A 24503-nucleotide genomic window follows, 5' to 3' on the forward strand; every position below is an offset into this window, starting at 1 on the left:
TGTGGTACTTGCAAATTAGCCCTTTTTTGTGTGCGGTGTTTGTGATTAGGTCTGGTTCAGGAAATATGGAGAGAATGGAAATCACAGTACCAAACGATATGAGTCAATCAAGTCACAAAATGCCTAATTATCATTGCTGAGAGAGCAAGAGTCTATGCATGGGGGCGAAGGGTTTCATCACTGTTTTTTGGATGAATTGCTTATACAGAACATGCTTGTAGTCCTGCCTTGTGCTGTGTGCTTCTGGGATAGGTTCTGGGTTGATGCAGCCCTTCGTAGGAATAATCAGCTTTCTGCTAACTGATGGGTGGAATGGGTGGAATTACTTTCAAAGCAGTGTCAGCTGCTTCTCCCGACTGCATCTAAGAGTGTGGCAAAGCAGAAAACAGTTGTCTGTTAAATCATTTAGGTTTGTAACTTCATTTTAGTAATGCTATAAATTAGTTTCAAGGCAGTAAGAATTTAAGAGGTCAACAGCTGTAAGGGATGCAGTAAAAAGGTGTGCATGAAGATACATGTTTAAAATGCTGACATTGCGAGGTTGCTGATTGTAGCTGTGAGTTGAAACCAAAAGCTCTGTGCAATTCATTTTCCTGCAGAAGTCAGAGGAGAGCTTCTGTAGGACTATATTGCCTTGTCAAGTCACATAAGCTGCTTTTGAGAGGGATTCATTGAGGCCTCAAACCATGGAGTATGCTCAGGCCAGCCAAGTAAAACAACTGAAGTGCTGTTGGGGCATCATCAGGGGAGGGATTTATATAGGTTTAAGAGCAAACACACAAAAGATCATTTAGAATATGACAGTTCTTTAATATCAAAACGAGTGTTTTGCAGTGCTGTCTTGATGGTGTGTTGGAGGTGCCTGCAGGCTGTCAGCATCAGGCTTCGCTGTTGTTAGAGGGTTTTTACAGCATCTCGTTCTTCTGATTCTTCCTCCCTTTCTTTGCCATTTCTGTTGCTTTTCATTTTTACTCTAATAAGTAGTTTCTGCGATCATAATCATGTTATACGGAAATAAATTTCACAACATGCGTATTTTTTAAAGTGTGACATTACCTCACGACAAAAGCGAAAGTCTTAATTTTGTATATATGTACGGTTACACTTTGACAGTTTTTGATGGTGTTCCAGGTAAGCACAATTCATTATGTTGCTGTAAATTGGGTTTACAACACCTGTGAAAAGTGTTGTGATGATCATTTACATTTTCCTCAGAGTTCTGATATAGTTGCCGAAAAAATAATATTGCAGAATTCTTTACACTTGGAGTTATTTGCCAGTATAATGACAAAATGTTTGCCATTTTCATCTTCATTCCATTGCATTTAATACTCGTATACAGTACTAGAAGTATTTAATAAGTATATATAAGCTCCTATTTAGCCGGGATGAATTAATTACTATGTTTTTGCATATGACTGTGTTGAGTTCACTAGTTTACGGTCAGTAGGTGGATCATTTTTGTTTGGTCTGTTTTGCTGGTTATACAGAATTTGCATGGGAGTTATGTACTTTCCACTACAGTTCTTCCTCTTTACATTTGGCACGAGTTGGGGTGCTGACGTGCTGAGGAGGTGAAACTGTTTTCCTGATCGCCACTGCAAAATGTCCTATTTCAGTGAATTCTTCATTTTTAATGTTGTCTACCCACTCTCTCATTCTTGTGTCATGATTTATTTTCCCCATTACACCAGCTACAATATTATCAAATGCAAACCTCAAACAGAACGTTTCAGTTCAGTGTATTTTTTCATATGCACAAGTGCAATGAATTGCTTATTGATGTGTATGCGCCGATAAAAAGACATTAGGGAGGTAACACAGACTTTCACACAGCTTCTCAGTCTGGACGCACATTTCACATGCTCATGTACCAGTAAAAATCTGTACCCTTTCAGGAATTTACGGAATATTCTGAAAAGACTCCTGAGACAATATCCACCAGGTCTGAGCTGGGCTGCATCACTCTTGCTGAACCCCAGGTGTGGTAGAGTGTATGTGGTGGCCCTATACCCTATTAAGAGAGATTTTCACCGGTGTCGCTATCAGTAAGGGGTTGTAGTGAAATCCACATTAGATTTTGAAAACTGGGGTAGAAAGTGGGAAAACCCAAATATACACTCAATATGTGGTTTTGTTTAATTGTAATTTTTTCAGAAGCTTGACTGCAATTCATTTAATTGTGGTTTTTAACCAAAATGGTTGAAATGGTTTGGATTTAAATTGATTTTCTGCTATGCACTAAATACTTTAAATTCTTAAGCTTTTTTATCCTAGATGGTATATGATGAAAATATAAATGACTCTTGCGTATTTTCCAGGGAGTAAAGAAGCTAGATGTGAAACTTTATGAGCACTTTGAACAGCACAAGTTCGGAGAGGAGACCTTATCACGACTAGATCTTTGCTCAATGCTGAAGAAAAAGACTACAGATGGATATTACCATTGTGAAGCTTCAGTGACATTAGGTGAGTGGGTGACTAAAGCTTTCTTACTTTCGAATTTCCCTGAGGATTTGAATTTGCAAAATATTTTCAAAGTTTCCTGAGTTGTTTCACATAATACGTTGTTCATTGTACTTCAGTTTTAGATTATAATAGTGTGCTTTTACCTATATTTTTAATAATTGAAAAGAACATGAAAAATATGAGAGGTCTTTTTTTGACAGTTGATCAAAATAAACTAATGTCTCAGTATTAGAAACTTTGACCTCACTGCTGAAAATAGAGCTGCAATGAAAAACGTGTTAAAAGTTTGTATTAAATCAACAGATATTAAATCAGTACATTTGTTCATCAGTTTCTGATTTTGCTATTTTATTTTTAAATGCAAAGTTAAAAATATTTTCTGGATTAAGTTACCATAATAGATACTACGATTCTTGATTTTGAATTCCCATGTTTATTTATGAAAGTATGACTTTTAACTCTCCTGGATTTTAGCAAAGTGCTAATCATGGAATAGAAAACTGCTAATTTTCTAAACATGAAATGTATCCAGTCATTCCTTTATTGTACAAATATACAGTTATCAGAAAAATATACAGTACAGCTCCACATCCTAACATCCAGGAGTCAGTTCTCTTGGATGGGAATTGAGTCCATCATGGAGTGACCTCCAGCAGTGCTTGCTCCCAGTCCATACATGTGGATCGCAATTGGTGAGAAGTATCTTGTTGTGCACAATAGCAGTTTCCACAGTGGATACTTGGAACCACAGCAAGTACAGAGTACAGAGCCCGGCCTCTGCTTAAATTGTGTTTCTTGACTCTCCCATGCCTGCAGGTGGTGGCATTTGGTAAAATATTTGTAGTGCGTATAAGACCACAGTAGCATTTCACTCTTGTGGATTCAGCCAGTTTGCAGGTGGAGATAAAACTTTCAGATGAAAGAGTAGTTGTTCTGATAGTGCACCGTTTTTTAAATAAATTTTATGTTTTTTCATAAAATTCATTAGAAACATTGACTGAAGCCGGCATTTCAACTTCTACAAAGTTCTGTGATAATGTTTGTATAGTTCACGTAATATTCTTAATTGAAATTTATTACTTTTGTTTTTATTAGTTGCTTAACAAGTTGTAGGTCTGGATTAGGTTTACATTTTTTTTTCAAAAGTTCAACGTTTTATCCTTTACTGCATTTAAGGCTATACAGTTTTTAGCTCACAAAATCGAGATTCTTCCGACACACTTTGTTGCTTTTCTTTAAATGCATGTTGCCTTGTGATTACCGTGCTTTTGACTGTTATTGTCTGGAGTCCCCCATCTGTCATGTATCAAACTCATTAGCAAGGGGAAAGATTTCTCTTTTACATGTCTGCGGAACAGAAGCATCCTTTTGGAAACAGGTCCCTTGTGGAAACACTTCAAAAACTCCTCAATAAAGATCCTGAATTTTAAACCTAGAAAAAAACAAGCATTCAACTGGTTTGCCAAAAGACATTTCTGTAGTGTTTTCAGTTGAGATATTAACATCAAATTCTTCATTTTCAATTCTTCAAAGTTGTAAATTGTCAGTGAAGACTCTTTTCATCTTGGTGTGTTTTCGAAGAAGAGGAGAATGTAGTGAAGAAATGACATCGGGGGATGGGAGGTTTTGAGTGTATCTGAGATGCATCCTGCTCTCTGTTTTTAAACTGTGAGAACTGTGCTCACATTTCTACCTGGAACTGAGTGCAGGGATTTTTTTTCAACCATGTCCTGAACAGAAAGCTGTGGCTCTAAAGAATGTGACCCAAGCTGGCTGGCTGAGGTTCGAAAGCAAAATAGCCCCCGATTGCTTCCCAGTGTCACCTTTTTACTGCTAGCTCAAGAGAAGCATGCACTATCTTCTGAAGGGAAACTTGTGTAGACAAACGTCACTCAGCACCACAACACTTTTATATGATATCGGAAAATATTTTGCTTAATTTCAATATTTGGTTTATAATATCTCTGTAAATTGTGATATTGGTTTAGCTAGCCAGATGAATGAATGACCGTTGATGAAAAGATAGTAAGCAGTCTGCAATGCATTTCCATCCAGTTCAATATTTGTATTGATACTTGATTTAGGCAGCGTGAACACTTGCTTGGATTTCATCTGAGATGTTTTGGCTCAATAATGATGATAATACTTGTAGGCTTTAAAAACATTCAGGGAATTGGATTACTCATTTAGTAAAATGTGCTTAGCATACAGTCGATTGTCTTTATTTGGTCTTATCAAAATCTCTTTGTGTTTACAAATCACATTCCAATAAACACTGATCTCAAAGGGTGGCATTACCTCCTCTTAGTGTTTTGCTTTAACTATAAAGAATAAGATTGTTTAAATATTTTGAAGCTTTGAAGATTATCCCAATGATTGATAACCAAAGCAATACTTCTTAAAGAAACCTGAAGGTTAAAACCTTAAGGCAATTAAAGGATCAGTAAAATTAAGTAGTATGAGATATACCTGTCAATTGAAGTGTAAAGTCTGTTGAAAGGACAGATGATATTTTGCTATTAAACCATTTGAAAATTCCTTAAATGCCCTTATCTCAATGTAATGTTCATCCTCCTTTTTGACAATTTGTTTGGCAGCTTCTTTTATTATTTACAGAACTGAAATAACATTTTTTATTGTTTGCCTTCTGATACATTTTCACCGTGTGAGATGGATATATAAGTAAGGTTACAGTAAAGGTTAAAAAAAACTTTTCTCCGAATGAATCTATTCTCTAAGAGAAAGCTTTTTTATTTTACGTGCAAGGTGATCTGTTGCAGAGTAGATTGATACACATTTGAAAATTGAGTGCAGTCTGTGATTTGAAGTTATGAAACATCTGTGATAGAATTTCTCAATTCGTTGACATTTTGTTTATGCCATTTTGGTCGTAACAAAATGAGTGCAACTTTTTATCTTCAGAGTATTTGGAAATGTTTGAATATGAAATGAATAACGGATGTCTCTGAATATTTCTGTCTTAGTATACATGAATGTTGGTTTTAAATTTGTAGGACATGAAAGACCAAGATTTGATCAAATTGCTGCATAATGTAACACCCATACTGTAAGTTAAATTAGTTTTCATATTCAGTCATTTTTTTTTAACTGACTAGATATGAGATGCTATTTTTAAAGAGGAATTCGATTTTTTGTAAATATACTGAATATTTCTCTGCAAGTTAAGCAACTAAGAATAAAAGTTAAGTAGTTTAAGGATAAACACTTATTGCAGATTTTAATAATTTGACAGAATGAAAGGTAATTATTATTTTGAATGTGTTAGATTTAATTATTTGCTGTCTTTCTAATGCATTTGGTGAATATTTAATAGCAAAGCTACAGACATTTAGCAGAACCTCATTTTTAAGCACTCTGCTGCAAAACATGAAAATATAATAATGCGTGCATATTTGTAAGGAAACGAATCATTCCCTGAAGTATGAATTTCAGAAATACAGTACATTCAAATACTCTTGCGGCCCCTACTCTTAAAAACACAACTAGAACACCTAAAATGGGCATTGAGAGACACTGAGTGAAGCTAGAGTATTGGTGCAAATGAAAGCTTTCTGATGTGTGACTTGGGATTTGTTTATGTGTCCTATTAAGATTGTTGTGTAGACATTTTTGGGTTTGTTTACAATGGATGTGTACTAGGTGAAAAATGTTTTTCTTATTGATTAGGATTCCTGTATTTAACACATACTGAGAGGCGCTAAAAGCGCAGTGAATTAGAGTCAGATTTTACTAAGCAAGATGGATTGGTTTATGCCATATGATTAAAAAGATGGTCAGCATGTGAATCTGGGGCACTCATGCCACATTGATCTGACACTGGGTTGAACACTTAAGGCAATTTAATACCAAAGGTCCATATTCTTTCAATGCATCAGTTCAATATCACGTGTCCTCTATTTGCTGTTAGCAGTGCTCACACCTGCCATGACATTGACATGATAAGTTTATTTCTCTATGAGGACTCAGCTGCTCCTTGGTGAGAAGTCCTGGCACAGCTCGGTCAGTGTACATTGGTGTGGGTCCCTGTGATGCCCTATTCCAGTCCAGTGCCAACCCAAGGCAGAGTGGGAGGCATCGCACAGTCACTGAGCCATGAACTGACACTGTGAACTGGATCCTTCCCATATTGGAGCTTATAATATCAAACTTCCACTTGTGCACCACAGTTTTGAAGAAACCTCTCTTTGCATCTGTGGTACTTTTCGGTTTAACCAGTTTCTGTTGCCAGTGCTAGTTATTCTGCACCAGGCCGATGTGTGTATTGCAGGCACTGATATTTGCATCCTGGAGCCTCTATTTTGTTTTACAGGATTCACTCTGAGTTCATCCAGTGACATAGATAGATAGATAATACTTTATTAATCCCGTAGGGAAATTGATGAAATTGATGACATCTGGGTTGCAGTGTGGCAGTTTGTGTTGCAGGACAATGTCAGTCCCAGAGATGCCATTGGATGTATCAGTCTCGCATAGGCCTTGTGATTTGTGGCTGCTCTTGATCATGAGTTGAACACGTCTGAATGTATCCTGGCTGTACACATGAGATTGTCAATTGTTTCATACCATAGTGTCTGTCAGACCTGGACATTGATGTACCTATCCTCAACGTCCCAACGGCTTCTTTTTTTGTTATAGATACCTAAGTGACCGAGGTGACTTTAACACTTATTTTATGCTGATAAAGTGAATAAACTGTATTGTTACAACCTGGGGGTTATAAAACTAGAAAATAATAATGAAAACCTGAGCAGGTTAATCAGTTAAAAGTTAAAAAAAATCATAACCCCAAACGTGTATGTATGCCAAGAAATTTACCCAAGCAGTTTATATAAGTAGAAGCACCTGTGTTCTTTCTCTAGCACAGCTTTGTCAAAGGAGTAATAAATCAGAGGCAAACTGTGATAAGCAAATGTTTAATAGTCACACACAATTAAATAACATACAACATATATAGTTATTCTATTTGCAACCAAGGTAAGCCAGGGGCCAACAAGAAAAAACTGGTATCAAGTATGCAAAATCTTATATAACACCTGCACAGGTCAGCAAGAGATAAACCTGGCTTCTTAAAAAAAAGAGAATAAACCTAAAGTTAAATCCCTCTCTATAAATCAGGATCCTACAAAGTGAATGGGACCCTTTCTCCCTATTCTAAAAAATGCATCCACTAACCAGGAGAGACTGTTTTTAAACTATGGATTCTTTATAGAGAAAATCAAAAATGCTTTTCCTGAAAGCAGCATGGCAAGCTCTCTGAACAAGGTTCAGATACTGAACTCCACTCAGTTTTTTATGGATGATCTGGACAAGAAGCTCTCGCCTCTGGTCTCCCTTTTCTTTCTCTCCCGTGTTCTTCCTCCTCTCTCCTTCTCTCTCTTTTCATCCGGTTTTCCTGGACTATTGATGACTCTTAATGATTGACCAAGAAATTAATTAACCAAGGTAAACCAGAGGATTCCTCTGATCAGTGTGTCTCAGACCCCCACACCTCAGTTCCTTTCTTGCTTGGAAGCCTTGAGAGCTGCCGATGTTGACAGTAGCTGATGTTGACCATCCCCCATCTAGCTGTAACAACATCGTTCCTGGAAAATATCCAAACCAAAATCATTTGTTGCTTTTTTCATGCCTGAAGTACAACACATCTAACAAAAAGGTTTTGTAAAAACCTTTAAAGCTAATTAAAGTAGAATGAGGGAGAGACTGTTAGTGGGCTTGTGTGGATTATTGTACTACATTGTAACAACTTAAACAGGTATGGAAAACAGAAGGGTGTTAAAGTTAAACTAACTACTGGCTAGTTAGTTGGATACCCTGTAAAGAGTAAAGTTTAAATCAGTTTCTCTTGCTGTACTTTAGCACTCTTGCCACATAATTATGGGTTGGGTCCACCCTTCAAATCAGTTGATGTTTACTTTTGTCACATTTGATTGTATTTTGTCTCATGGTATTTACAGTGGGTTTGTTTGCAGGTGTGGACTTGTGTGGTGATAATGAGTGAAGTTAGTTTTATTGTAAGAACACAGGTACCTGTGCCCTAAATAGTCAGGTGCCATATTAAGAGTAGAGTTGAGTCAGTGAGGATGACTTGAATTTGTGTAAAACATTTTTATGGTGTACCCTGTATTTTACAGGATCAAATATAATTAATACATACAATTGTATATGAGTGCAAAATATAAATGTAACATTGTATAAAGCTTATAGCTTGAAAAGAATATTTCTAACAACACAAATTAACCAGAACACATCTTTATGTTTTGAATATTACATTACGAGAAAGGTATTAAAATTTCCTTTTTTTCCTTTTTAGAAATGGTATATAATACAGATATGATGCATATCATGATGAGACATCCTACTGATCACCTACTGGTCGACATAGAAAAAATATAGACATGGAAAACTTTGAAAGAACAGAACCTGGTCCTACACAGTTAGAACTTAAATTCTTTTTACCAAGAAGCCATAAAAAGTAGATTCTGAAGACGTTCAGTGGGTCACTGGGTTTACTTTGTAGAAATCGGTCTCTGGCTTGAGGGGATTTTGAACAGACACCTGCTGTTGCACATGGCAATAGCTGAAAGGCAGGATAACATCTTCAGGAATAGTAACTGGACCACAAGTGGAATGTTCACCCTTAAATCCCTGTTCATGGCAATGACATGGCTGGACTTGGGCTGTAAAACCCTCTGTGACTGTAGTAATTTGGGGCACTATGGGAAATACACCTTGTGTCTCTGGAAGTGGCCATTTTTGTTATAATTAAAGTCATCTCAAACCTTCACTGCACGGTGACTCCTTGCATCACTACAACTTTGTCAGTCTATTATATATCAAGTGTATGTATTGGAGAATGTTTTCAGGGTTCAATTATTTTAGCCTTTCAGTGCCAAAAACCTAAAATAGTGAGCATTTGATCACAATATAGCTATATCACTATATAGCTGCTTTATCACTGTGCAATTTGCACCTGGCAGCCCACTGGAGCTCAGCAGGCGTTAGCCTGGCCAGTACCTGGATGGGAGACCTCCTGGGAAAGCTAAGGCTGCTACTGGAAGAGGTGTTAAGAGGGGCCAGTAGGAAGCGCTCACCCTGAGGTCTGTGTGGGTCCTAATGCCCCAGTATAGTGATGGGCACACTATACTGTAAAAAGGTGTCCTTCGGATGAGACATAAAACAGAGGTTCTGACTCTGTATGGTCCGGTCCTTTTGTTGTGTTCAGATCAGTGGCTGTTTTCAACACGTGAGGGATTAAAATGATTTAAGCATGGGATGGGTCCAATATATGAATAAATACAGGATAAATGTTGATGTGTGCTGAAAACTACAAGCAGAATAAGGTGATTGTGTTAAAAAGATATTTACCTCAATGTTTTGAAATGTAAGTAGGGCTATAACATTGAAAAGTAAGTATTACACAATGATCAGATGAAAAATAAAGCTGTCTCAATCTGCGAGTATTAAAATACATAAATGTTCCTTTAGTGATCTGCTTTGTACCACAGGAGAAGGATGTTTCTTTAAAACAAGCAGCTCCTTCCACTCTCCTAGCCTTGGTCATGTGGTCGATATTTGTTAAGAAAGCTGTTGCTAGCTTGTTGCCTCATGTGACCACATTTCTAGCACACACAGAAAACAGGCTGGTTGTTTGTTGTATATAAGGAGTGTTTTCTTATTTACTGTTAAAACTGAGCATCGTAGCCCTTGTTGTTCTTTTCAGAGTTAATCTGAGTTTTGGACTTGATTGGAATTGAATACAGTAGATGAAGTTCATTACATTTTTCTTGCATTGCAGTATCTCTTGGGAAAAAAATGTTGCATATTTACAGTACAAAATGTTAGATGCTGTGTGTATAGATAGATTGATAGAATGCAGTATAGAATTACACATCACAGAGGGTATTAATAATATGTATCTGAATTTATATGACCACTGAGAATTCTTATCACACAGTTCAGTACAGGCAAAGGATAGCTGTGAAGTATATTGATAAATTGTATCTGTAATATAACAGGCCAGATACACTAATCCTCAACTCTCCTTAAAGTGTGAGGTACTGTATGTTTAGGTTGAGATGTGTAAAAGTTGTCCAAATAATCAGATTTGAATGTTAAAAGGTGAATGTCCTGATCTAGGAGACCAGCTCACTATTTCAGAGGTATGACCTTCATAAGTATGTTTGCCTCTGTTGATTAAAGCAGCTTCATCTACTTTAATTTCCCTCATTTCCCTCATGGGATCAATAAAGTATCTATCTTGTGAGTGGGCACCATATTTTACAGGCCAGTCTTCCATCCCTTTGAAAGTTGTCAGCTAAAAAGGCCCTCTTTAAATTTAGAAAGGGGTGCTGTGTTAATTTTTTGTGGAATTAGTTTTTTACTTCTGGAGGTATCCATCATGTGAAGAAACTTCTTTTCTTGTATTATGATGCATTAACAGTATATGGTACATGGAGTAACCAGTTCAGCATTAGTTTAGAAACAAGTGTTAGAGTAGATAGGTTGGCCTTACCTTTCTTATACTGGTTATGTAATCTATTGAGGTATATTAATCACAAATAAACGCGTAGTTAAAATCTGATTTTAAAACTGTAATTTTCTTTATTAATTTATTATAGTTGGTGCTGAAAATCTGTTAAACTCAAGATGAGCCACCCTACTTGTAATAATATTTTAGGGACTTTAGTACCTGTCCATTTCAAAGAAAACCTTTCGATATATTTACCTGCAATTAAATGTTTATGAGACTTACATTTATCTTGAAAGCACAGATCTGTGCAAAGCTTGATTTCTGTAACTTTCTGAAAGAGGTGTTGGAGTAGAAGCTGCATTATCTTTAGTGACCATCACTGTGAATAAAGGAATAAATTCTTGTTTACAGCGATGACCTTGGGAGGGCCTGTTTATACAGTAGAAGTTTTAATGCAGCTGTTCAAGGGAAGTACCTTGGCCAAGGGTACAAAAACAGCATCTCCAGTGATATTTGACTGTGTCCAGAATGGGGCGTTGCGGTGGCACTGTGGCTCGTGATCTGCACTTGTTGCTAGAAAGTTGCCAGTTCGTATCTCCGGGCCGGCAGAGGAATCCTACTCCATTGGGCCCCTGAGCAAGGTCCTTAACCCCAACTGGTCCAGGGGCACCGTATAAATGACTGACCCTGCGCTCTGACCCCAAGCTTCTCTCCCTGTCTGTGTGTCTCATGGAGAGCAAGCTGGGGTATGCGAAAAGACAAATTCCTAATACATGAAACTGTATATGGCCAATAAAGTGATCATATCTCTTTTCACAAGGCCCCACAACATCACCATGTCATCTAATGTATTCATCTCTGGGTTTCAGGTGAAGTAGCTCTTCCACGAGACAGTCCTATGTTGTATAACTGGCGACACTCCTCTTGTTTTCAGTTACATAACATTTAACATTTAAAGTTTAATGAATTGTTTAAAGAGGTGGCTTCCGTCGCAGTTGAAATATTTAATGTAGATGTTTACAATAAGGATCTGAAAAGGTCACTTTACCTTAGATCAATTTACACCTGGAATTAGTTGGGAAAGGTATTTTTGTCCCTTGAATTACTTCATGCACTGTGTTTATCCTGCTCTCATTTGAATGAGATTTATTTCCTGTATTTAACTTCACAATTTTATTTATTAATGCATGCTTCAGAGGAAAGGATATATTATCCAGGATAAATACTTGATTTGTTTTTCCATTCAGGTGGTTGGAACATTATTCAGTAATAATACAAGGCATGTTTTTACTTCTAAAGCTGTTCTAGATTTTGCATGAAAAGATAATGAAAAGGTTGTTTTAGTAAAACCAGTTGAATTTATCACCTTGTATAATATTCTGAGTGTATGTGGGCTGGGAAATTACAATAATAATTACTGATAATGCCTGACCATATTTCAGCATTTGCTAACAAAATTTATAAAATAGTATCAAGGATCAAGAAAATTGTAGTGCTTGCTATCAATTAGGTGTTTAGTAAAATTATCCAACAAATAAGTAATCATTTATGTGCTACAGTATTTATTACACTACACCTGAGATGAAAATATAGACATATTTCTGATACAGTAATTTAACCTATTTTCCTTAACAATCTCATTATGGTGCCTCCGAATAGCATTTTGATTCCTCACGGCAACTAAACTGACTTGTGCTTTTCCTATCCAGTTGTAGTTTTGCTTGTGAAAGTGCTAAATTTGTTAAATGCAGGACAAAAAAAGGCCTTAAATAAAACAGGCATTAAAACAGGCATGTTTCAGACAATAGGAAATGGTCATGTTTAATCTCAAGAACCAGACAAAAAAGCTTAATGAAAGAGAATACTTATAAGGAGGTGCAATTGGAATAATAAATTGTTGATCAAGTGAAACGATTTACTGATCGTTGGAGACTGGTTTGGAGATTTCGGAGGGGGAAGTTCATACAGTGTAAATTGTAGGAATATAAGCTGATAGCTTTTTAGCAGCTGTAGAAAAATACCTGTGCTGTTTTTTATACACAATACAGAGTGATTTCTCTTGGGTTACAAAGGAATAAATCTTTGTCTAAACAAAATTCTTAAAAATTTAAGAATATGCATTCAACATCTTGAAAAGACTCCCAGTAGCTAAATTATGTATGCGAAAACTACCATTCCAATGCTTCAATAATTCAGTACCTCCTTTAAAAAGTCATTTGCTGGAGATGTACCGTAGCTGCAAGAACTAAAACGGCATTAGTTCTTTAGCATTGTGGAAAATTCATCAAGTTATTAATGCTAAATTGTCAGACCATTGTATATCACATTGAGAAGCTGACTGAGAGGAGCTGGTCCTAGATTGTCATAAGAAATAAAACACAGCATAAAATAGTTTTCTATCCTGACAAGCCCCCCAACATCATTACATTGCCAAACGAGTTAGCTTCACTTCAGAACCTGGAAACATCCCAGACATGAAAGCTCTAGGCAGCTGCTCCCAGTACACCACTAATTATGAACTCTAGAAACCAGACACGGTACCTTCAGTCAGTACACCTACCAGTGCCTCCATTTGTAAAAAACACAAGAAAAGCAAAGTGGTGGTTGCTGGAAACTGCATTCTTAGAAACGCTGCACATGAGATATCAAGCAAGGACCGTGTGTCAGCAACCATATGCTCTGATGTATCTGGAGCGAATCTGACTAACATCATCCAAAGGACAGACATACTCCCAGCAAAGGCAGCTGGAGACCCAGATGTTCAAAACTGGGGGAAAAAGCAGATTGGCATACACAGTGCATTGCCTTCTCTGTACCCAGCAAAGATGAATACAGGGAATTACTAATGCTTTAATACAGTACAAGTGTCTACAGAGAAATTCAGAACCATTTAAAATGAGACTGGAAAAATGGAGAAAAACTGCGAGAGAGTTGCATTAAAAACATAATTCAAGGTAAAAAATAGCCAAATTAACCAGGTAATCAAATGCTTTTACCTAATCACTATGCATTTTGGGAACAAAATAAAATAAATAGACCCTCCTGCATTAGCTACTGTTTTAGCAGTAGGTGATGAATCATTAGTGGATTGTGATGGAAACATAGCCTTTCACCTCTGATTCCACAGAAGCAAGGTTCGTCATCTTTACTGTCATGTATTATATCAGATAGTGATTAATTTACGTTTCCTACTATTGGTAATACCATTTCATGTCTTCTAATGTACTGTTATGAGATTGCCTCATCTTGGCCCTTGTCTTATTTAGTCACTGTCTTCTGTGAGGTTGCAGGCCAGGACTGCGCACGGGATGAAATGGTATCTTGCCTGTCCGTAAGCTAGGGTTCAGAGTCAACATGTCACAGTCTGCTTTTGATTCAAGTACGAGCTGCTGCCAACACCCAGAAGCTCCCTAAGCTTTTCTGCATAGCAGAGTTTTTTTGTATCTGTGTGTAGGGAGTGTAGTGAGCTGGGATTAGACCTTCGTTGAGATGATGATGTGTTGTTGCAGTAGTAATCCTGTTCAGTATGAGAGGACCCGCAGGTTCAGCCATTAGGTGTCTGTGCTTGGCTGAAGAGTCAATGGTGCGAAGCTGCTCTGTGGGACTATGACTGACCACCTCGGTCAGAGTCCCCCATAACAGGGTGGCCTGGGAGACTTTATTTTGTTAATTGTAAATATCATTTGAACACCTTTCCAATAAAACCTGACTTTATTGTTTGCAGTGCATTAATATTTGAATGGGAAATATTAATTTTCCTGAAATAGAGTGGAAAAACCATTAGGGGTGTCCGGAGCCAGAAGCTGACATGGCTAACGATTAGCTTCCTGACTCAGTTTGTCAGAACACCAGCTTGTGGTAATGCCTGTATTGATCTAGTGTTTTCAGGCAGCCCAGGTGCAGTGAAGAAAACAGCATAAAGAAGCCTGGGAACAGATGTTCTGAAGTACATTTTGAGACTTTACAGAGAACACCAAGGTTTACGATTTTTAGAGAGAAGACTGTGAAGGAGTGAGGCTGACACTAAAAGGAGACTTAAGATACACAAAATGGAATAAAATAAATATTTAAATCACTAGGAAATTTATAGCAACAATTCAAAGCATATAGAACGAATACACCACAGAAAGAAGTAAAGCTAAGCCTGGGAAGAAGTGGTTCAAATAGTTTAATAGGTTCCTGTTTCACATTCACAGAACTGGAACCGACAATGGTCAGATCAAGGAGGTGGAGCTGAATTGCTGAAGTTGACTCCAGTGCTGAAATCAGAGTCCCCTTGTCTTAGAGTCTCATATCTTTAGAGGCCTGAAGGCATTGCTACTGAAGGGTCCAGGAGATGTTGTTCTTGGGACAACATTCTTCTGACACCCACTCAGGACAAGGTTAATAGGTAGATCTTCCATGAAGTCAAAGAGGAGAACGACAGCACAAATGGATGCAAACAAAACGTGTGATTCGGAACATTCGTATTTTGAGAACAGGTTCTTCTAGCTTTCCCATACAATACTAGTTCTAGTGTTGCAGGCAGTGTGCCACCCATCCATTTTCTAACTCCGTGTCCCGAACAGGGTGGTGGGGGGGCTGGAGCCCGTCCCAGCAAGCGCAGGCCGTCTGCGTTCAGTGTCATGTCCATGTTCGGTTAAGAGCTGTTCAGTGTCTAGGGAAAAGAACAAGTGAGAAGTGAACGCTCAGATTGTGACAACTGTGTGTAGTAATTCAGAATTTGTGTGCACTTTTGTCCCAAGCAGTTTACATTTGTAATCGTGTGTAGGGGGGGTTTGACGGGAGTGATCTGAGTGCAGTACCTTGCTCAAGGGTATGTCAGCAGGGCCCTCTTCAGACCTTCCACTTTCTAGTCCCGAGATCTGCCCACTCACACAGTGCTACTGGGTATTACTTTATGTAAAGGTTTGCCTGTTTTTGCCCTCGAATATTAGTTCAGAGTGTAAGTTGTTAACATGAATGAATGAATAACAATAGTCTTAAAATAAATTGTAGCATCGAAGTTCCAGCTTATTACTTTTAGGTAATATACTGTTGCATTTTTTTACAATGCTAAAAGTGTAATGGTTCCAAAACAGCATGAAAAATAAATATTTGTAACATTTTCTTCCCCTAACCTAAAACAAAAAAAATAACTTTACCTTTGAATAAATACCATGGCTGTTCTACAGTATGTACAGTAGAACCCACTGACACTGATAAAGGGAAAATACTTTGGTTGATAAAGTGATGTTGTTATTATTATTATTATTGTATGTACATTACCAGTGTATATGCATAAATCACCATTATATTAGTATTGCACATAAATAAAAAGTGGATACTACATTTAAACTTTGTTAAATTTTGAAAGTATGTGAGATATTTATTACCATGTGCCTGTGTACTCTGTTTTTGCAAAACTGGGACTACAAACTCTCAGAAACAGTATTTTTATTCCCTTTAGTGCACTGACTTAATGTTTTTTTTGTATTGTTTAGGTGTAGTATTTTATTTCCGTTTATTTGATTATCAGACAATTTCTAATTCAAAAGATACTGTATATTTGAATACCATTATTTGAATATATAACTGCAAGAAAATTCTTTGACTACTACTTCTAAAAAGATATGATGTACTGTAGTGTGTAGTATTACGTACTGTGACATGGAATTTAACATTTGTGTCACCATACTATAATTTATAGATCTTGTTTTTTAAACCAGCTTGTAATTTTGGGGCTGTCATTGGAGTAAACATAAAGGGGTCAAGTGGTGTAGAATTGCCTCTATTATCAATATTCTCCTTATTGTTATTTATTTGGTTAGCAGATGCCCCTTTCCAGATGGCTTACTATATATCTGACATCTGAGACAAATTGACCTTTAATCATTGAAAAGCCAGTTGAAATACAGTTTAATGTCAAATGTTGACATTTTGGGAAGATTTAAACATGAATGCATGATGAATAGATTGATGTTAGTGTTGTTCCAGCTTTTTTCCAGCAGTCTGCCCTTGGCTTATTTGTCATCTCCATGGCCATTAGTATTGATATTAGCTGTGTAACTAACTGCTGCATGATTCATCTGGTCCTGTGGGTCTGAATTTTGTGGAAATATTTCACATCTATTATTTAACTGAATGCTTTTAGGAGGTGCATATCCTGTCACTGGGAACACTATCAAAACCTTTTAATTCCAGTGACAATATTAGAATTACACTGTATCAATAGCAATCTAATTAGTTATTTTAATTACTTTTCTTTCTTGATTTGTTTTTCTAGTTAGAACTTAGAACAGTTTATAGACATGTGAATTCTGCTGTATTTTATAACTCACTAAAATTTTGGAGTATTAACTTTGATTTTATTAACTGTGCATGGCACTTTTGATATTTTCTGCGGTCACAACATGCACGTTGACCTGAACAGCAGTCATTTATTTTATTTATGCCAAGAGAGCTTTTTTGGAAATATAAGTGGTTGCGTTACTGTGGGTTCTCAAGACAGAGTATAATAGTAGCTCCTTTTTTTTCACGGAGCAGGGCATTCCTGGACAATAACAGCACACCTGATGAGGGTGAACCAACAGAACAGTCTGGATGTTGGGCGCTGATTGGTGGTCTAACAGCTGTTTAGATGTTGTTTGTAATAGGGGCTGATAAACAGACACTCACAGATGGGTGCACCAGTGCCTGCCTCGTGGAAGATGTGCTAACACTAGCATGCTGCAGAAAGACGGTTTCGGCTCTAGCACTGTACCCACCTGGGCAGCAATATCTAATCACTTTGAAACACAGCCTGTTCTTGTGCGGGGCAGCATCACTGGCTACTGTGCATTAGGTAGATACTGAAGATACACTTGTGTGCGTTTCCTAGATATAAACCCCGGCAAGTACTTGTGGGGATTCATTTCGGAGAGGCTTGGCACAAGATGCCACAATCACATGACACGCACTAAATGTCAAAGAGTCATGAGGTGCAGCGACTGTATAGCATCTAGTGAGCAGCATGAGACGTCACCACACTGCTGACATCCCAGTTTATTGAATCATATGTATTTTTGGAGTGAAGACTTGCCTTGTCAAGTGCTGTGTACTTAATATATCAGTGTTGCACAATCTCTGTTTGTTGATTAAACTTAAGTGATCATGTTACTTTGACTTTCGAACACTTGCTAAGAGTCTCACTAAGTGATGTATAATCCCCCAGTTGTGGTGAGTGGTTATTTTCAAGTGTATACTTGAATTACAGTTAAAGTACTTAATAATTTATGCACACGTTTGCATTTTATATTTTGAAATACTGTACTTTATAGCCATGACCACTTGCTCCATATTTTAAAATCACTTTTTTTTTTTTACGATATACATGGTTTTCTTTTTCTTAGAACAGTAAGTAACATTTGGTTTAATGTGTGTGCTCTGCAAGACTGATAAGTTACAGCTGCAGGAAAGCTCTAACCCCACTTGTACCTTTCAGAAATTTGGGGCTTTTAGATTATAGAAAAGGGAATAAAGGAATATAGTTAAAATGTTCAAATCATTTTTATCATTAAAGCCTTAATGTTTGACATTGGATCTGTTATGTATTAAATGAAACTTGATCTTGAGATTCCACTTTCTAGTTAAAACAGTTTCTTAGAAGCATTTTAATCAAATCCTCATGTTTGCACACAACCCAAAAAACATACAGCTACTGGTAACTAACCAGATGTTTTTCCCTCTGCAGTGAATTGAGGTTGCAAAATTATAAGATCTTTAATCCCCGTGTATGTGGGGATTAGCTCTTTATCATTTTAGTTGTGTTTTAAAACCCAAATAGGGATTTTGAAAAAATAATTAAACTTGCAGTATAAAATCTTACTTAGTTTTCTTGAAATACAAAATGTATTTCATATTTGCTATTTCATAGCTGTACAGAGCAGTGTACCCATCATAGAAGTGACATTGTGTATCCATGAACGTGTCAACATCTAATGTATCAAGAATTAAAACTACTGAAAAAATCAATTACTTCTCTATATGCATAGCACTAAGAGTAATATTGCTGAGACCATTATGTAAGTTTCAGTGTTTATGTAATATGACTTAACCACTGGAGTAAGAGAGGCACTAGACAATCAAAAAATTAAATTGCAATTATATAGAAAGTCAAAACATAAAGCTTAAATAATAAAGATCTGTATGTTCCTCTGTTGTCAACATCTGTGCTGGTTATGTGAAATTATCTTCATTTTAAAAGATAATGGATGAAAACACAGCATTATAGTAAGAAGGATTAATGATGAATTGACTTAAGTGACATAACTATTCTAGGTGTTGTTGTATGATAGAGAATAGATATTAAATTAAATGTTTTTGATCAATATTCCTACTTATTGGTAAACTATTAGCACTAGGCACACATCTGTGTTTTACTTTGTAGCTTATATTTAAAAAAACACAACTTTCAGCAACTGGTTATGTTGTTCATGGATGTATCTATGGAAATATAAGCTTTTCTGAGCAGTAAGTGAGCCTTTGTCTTAATCTGGCAAATGTGCAATAATTAAGGTACAACATAGAAAGAATACAGTACATATGTTGTTACTGCATCAGACTATGCAGGTTTATGTGCATGAAAAATTGCTTTGTGTGCATATTTGTGCGTCGCATTATTCTTCATCATGCCCTGCAATGACCGCGCCCCAGTTCAGGGTGCACCCCACCTTGCGCTCGTTGCATGCTGGGATAGGCTCTGGCTCCTCCGCGGCCCTTTATTGGATAAGAGAATTAGAAAATAGATGACTGGATGTGCTTCACCTTTTTCTTACTAAAGGGCTCCTTGTTTATAGTATGTTTTTGTACAGTGGAAATGTGGGGTGTTTCATCTCAACAGCAGTTCTTGTGGTTTTTGCTCATATTAAACAAAAGTAATTTTGTGTAATGGTGTCTTAAGCTTTGTGTCTGTAAGAAGGCAGCACAGTTGATGGGACTCCTGTTTATGCAGCTGTGAACTTTCTTTGTCTGCATTATTTGTAGGCAGGTGAAAGTTACTGTACAGCTCCTATATAATATTTTAATAAGACAGACTTAAATTAATGCTGTTAAACATTTTTTAAAAATTCTCATACCAAAGGAAAACATGAATGTACTGAGATGGCCTGAAGGCATTTTTATAATTTTAGCCAGCAGCTATATCACCCTGCATCTCACATACAGCAGCCCATGAAGCTCAGCAGGCCTGAGCCTGGCCAGTACGAGGATGGGAGACCTCTTGGGAAAGTCGAGGGTGCTGCCGTTGATGGGGACACTATACTGTATAAAGGTGCTGTCCTTCGGATGAGGTGTAAAACCGAGGTCCTGACTCTCCATGGTCATTAAAAATCTCAGGGTGTTTCATGGGTGTAACCCCGTCGTCCTGGCCAGATTTCCTCCCCCAGTCTTCACCGGTCATGGCCTCCTAATAATCCCCATCTCTGAACTGGCTTCATCACTCTGTTCTTCTCCAAACTGAGAGCTGGCGTGAGGGGAGCGTACTGGTCCACTATGGCTGCTGTTGCATCATCCAGGGGGGGCTTACAACACTGTTTTTCAAATTCCTTCATGGGTAATTTTATTTTTACAATTTTCAAAATATAAAGAATATGAATGCTTGTCCCAGCTCAATAGATGAGTTTCAAAGGTACAGGAAACAACATGGCATGAGAGAGACCTTTCTTGGATGAAAAAAGTCACCCGACTTAGAGTATGTAGACGTGTTGTCTATAAGAAGGAAATGTGGCATAAGCTACACTTTTTTCTATTGCTGGGAAACCTCTCTCTTTTAGGTAAGGCAGACATATTTGTGTATTTGTTTTTGGAGAGTATGAACATCTTTCATTTATTTGTGTCTAAATGTTAAATAAAAAGTTATTTCTTTAGTTTCGAATGATCACCAAATCCTTTCTGTGCTTAAATTCCCTAGAGCAAATTGAGAAGTGGTTATAAGACAACCACTGGCCACAGTGCTGCCCATTGCAGTATAGAAGCCATTGTGCTGAAATGAAAAAAACATACCACTTCAAAAACATGCAGTTGGCCTCGGTATTTAAAAGACAGCTTGTAAGAATGTGTTTTCAAAAACGAAACACTCCCCTTTTGGTAAGTGTTTCAAAGTATTGGAAGATTGCTGAGCAGTGGTGTGGAGAGGTCTTAAGATGAGGTGCTCTATCCTCTCAAGAGTGTCAGGGTTTTCATTTTATTTCAAGTGGCATAGTTTAGTTTCATGGGACCCTGACATTTCTTTCCTCAGAATATTAACTATATATATTCTGTATGAAGGTGTATAATGACCACATTTAATACTAATAATAGTCTAATACTTAATGGTCTAATGGTCATTAAGTTAAGACTTAATGGTCTAATAATAGAATATTTGCCTAACTCTGGAACAGTAGAGACAACATTTTGTATATTTCATCAGTACTCTTTCATTGTTCTGTGTACTGTATGCTCTGACCTGTGTTTCATTCTGAGAAGCCTGTGCTTTTCAGAAATCCTGTTCTGTTATGCAGAGGAAGTGCTCATATCCAGCTCTATATTGATATGCTTTGCCACACTTGCTAAAGCATTGGAAACTGATTTGAATTAATGATATAAGCACAAAAACTGGCAAATCTAGAAAGATTGTAGAGAGCAGAGACAGTGCTACCTCATTATATCTAGTGTGTTTTTGAAATGTGGGATAATGTTTGTACTGCCCGGCACTTCTGAATGTGTAAAACATTGGAATTAAACAACTTTACAGAGCAAAAGGTAGAATATCCCAGTGCTTTTTTTAAAGCTTTGGCATGTTGAGGAGTTATGTGACAGCAGCTATGTTTGGGTGAAGGTTAAAGATTGCAAAATGCATGCTGTTCTTTTCAGTACTGTTGGGAAAAATATTTGATTTTTGCTGATAGTAGTTTTACCTGAACTAGGTCCTTGGATTGGAAGTCTTTATTTTCCTAAATCAGAGAGAACTGATTCCCTACTTCACAGCTAATAGACACACCATACACATAATCTTGCTTTACATATTATTAGTAATTCTATTGCTTTTTTTACTTTTAGAAATGTTATATTTTGCAGTCATGTGTATGTGATGGATAAAAATTAAAAAGTCACAATTAATGTATTCTGCACATTATTTATGAGGAGAGTCACGTGTCTTCTGTCTGGTGCCATGAGCAGCCATATCACTCTGCAACTCACAACTGGCAGCCCACTGAAGCTAAGCAGGTGTGAGCCTGGTCAGTACCTGGATGGAAGACCTCCTGGGAAAAACTAAGGTTGCTGCTGGAAGAGGTGTTAGTAGAGCCAGCAGGGGGCACTCACCCTGCGATCCATGTGGGTCCTAATGCCCCAGTATAGTGATGGGGACACTATACTGTAAACAGACGCCGTCCTTCGGATGAGACGTAAAACCGAGGTATCTGTGGTCATTAAAAATCCCAGGTGTTTCTCGAAAAGAGTAGGGGTGTAACCCTGGCGTCCTGGCCAAATTTCCCATTGGCCCTTACCAATCATGGCCTCCTAATAATCCCCATCTATGAACTGGCTTCATTACTCTGCTCTCCTCCCCACTGATAGCTGATGTGTGGTGAGCATTCTGGCGCACTATGGCTGCTGTTGCATCATCCAGGTGGATGCTGCACATTGGTGGTGGTGGAGGGGAGTCCCCATTACCTGTAAAGCGCTTTGAGTGTCCAGAAAAGCGCTATATAAGTGTAAGCAATTATTGTTATTATTATGAGCTCTGGGATTTCCCAGTTGTTTGGCTATTACAAATGTTATATTCAGTTTTCCTCATGCTGTTTTTTATTCATTCAGATTATTTTCTTTTCTTTTTTCCCCACTTCCTGTGTTTCTGTGCAAATTTAAGTATAATGCAAATATATTAAAAGAAATATAAGCTGTTTGCAGAGCCCGTCACCTAATGACTTCATTATTCAGCCAAGTTCCATTACCCATGCAATGCACTATTCAGCAAAAATAACTGTGAACTCACTTTCATAATAGTAAGCTAATGGAATCATCCATCAAATTATACATTTTTGCTAGTCTTCACATCACACATTATTTTCACTTTATAAATGATTGCCACAGACCAACATGCTTTCTTTAAATACATTTCATTCAAGAAAACAAGGAGGGAGTATACAAAAATCACTATCTGATCGTGAAACCTTGGGTGCTGCCCTGAGGTTATAAAGGATGATAAATGTGCCGTAGTCATTAGTGAAGTAATCAGTCAGTCGGTCTGTAGAGGCCCTGACCCGAACAGGCGCTCGGTCGAGAGCAGGCTGAGCTCCCCTGCCCTCCCTGAGTCCGAGCCGCAGTCCCGTCACGGCCGGCTGTGAGCGGCTGGGGCTGAGCGCCACCAAGGGCATTGAGCGATTTCCCGGCCCCCTGTGAGACGGGGAGCTCGCGGGGAGGCGGGGCTGTAGGTCGGGGGCGTGTATCCGCTCCTCCAGTTGGTTTTGACACTCTGGTCACAGGGCTCTGGAGCCTGTTAAAAAACCAAGCGGGTCTGCCTGCACTGAATCACTCTCCCCTGCATGTGTGCTCACTGGGTTAGAAAAACATTGAGAACATGACAATAATTTCACATAAATGATTCCAATTTTTTTAGAGAAAATCAGGAAACCCCACATAATAGAGGCTTAGGTCTCTGTGAGCACCAAGAATGGCTTGAACAGAATGTTCTGAAGTGTTTGCATTACACTTACATCCACACGTTTTGCAGAATCTCCTTCAGTTGTGTCTGTGATGAGGGTGTGCGCTATGATTGAATTTTAAATTCCCCCCGTTCCTGACTGTTGGAGAAGTTGAGACACGGGTGATTGTTGTGGCCAGTGGATATAACTGAGGTCTGTCTGCATGGGAGTCTATTCATTTGACAAGTGGAGGGGGTTCCTAATATTTTGGCTAGTGGGTGTAGGTGCCTGAGTGTAAGGCGTGAATAGGAGAAATCACATTCTATAGGTTACATATTTTGAAATATGTAAAATAGGTAAAAATGGGTTTTGGAATATACAGCCTTTGATCATCCAATATTTCCAATATGGAAAACAAACTCAAATTTCAACAAACGGTACAATAAAGATGGAATAGAAAACGTGTTTTGCATCAGCCTCATTCATGTGACACATACTGTAGTGGTCTCTCCTTCCACGCCGGACCCTGGAGACTGAAGCTCCTGTCTGTTCCAGGGCGGGACAGCTCGTTCCCCCGGTAACCTCAAGGCGTCGCCGGGAGGGTCTTAAACTGCGAGTTGGAGACCTGTGTCAGAATCCCTCTAGACTCTAAAAAGTTCATGTTATGTCTGTTCTCAGTTTGTTTGGGTTTAGCCCCCATGTAAATAGTTAATATTAAATAAAGTTAGTTCTCTGTGCATTATAAAATCTAATTTAACGTCAAGAGCAATAGTTTGTTGTTGGTTAATATAAATAAGATTTGTTTTAACAATTAGTCTCTTTTTCTAGCCTTTAAGCCAAACAGAAACACAGAACATAGTTATTAACACAACTTGTATCACACTGTTTCTTTTCTGTTTGGC

General features: G+C 37.7%; 1 protein-coding gene across 4 annotated transcripts in view; it reads left to right on the forward strand.

The window, feature by feature from the left end:
- The window catches only part of akap7 (A-kinase anchoring protein 7), a 52591-nt gene that overhangs the window by 8572 nt on the left and 19516 nt on the right, over nucleotides 1-24503 (forward strand). For 3 of the 4 annotated variants that reach the window (XR_016086204.1, XM_088907992.1, XM_088908004.1), the window contains exon 7: nucleotides 2322-2469. Coding sequence is in view for 3 of the 4 variants with exons in the window: in XM_088907992.1 (XP_088764118.1) it covers nucleotides 2322-2469 (148 nt within the window). In the remaining variant the exon portion in view is untranslated. Of the gene's footprint in view, nucleotides 1-2321; nucleotides 2470-17485; nucleotides 21710-24503 lie in introns of those variants that run through there. The other variant, XM_088908012.1, reaches the window with a different exon arrangement.

This window comes from Atractosteus spatula, chromosome 2 (assembly GCF_055471065.1).
Source record: "Atractosteus spatula isolate fAtrSpa1 chromosome 2, fAtrSpa1.hap1, whole genome shotgun sequence".
Lineage (NCBI taxonomy): Eukaryota > Metazoa > Chordata > Actinopteri > Semionotiformes > Lepisosteidae > Atractosteus > Atractosteus spatula.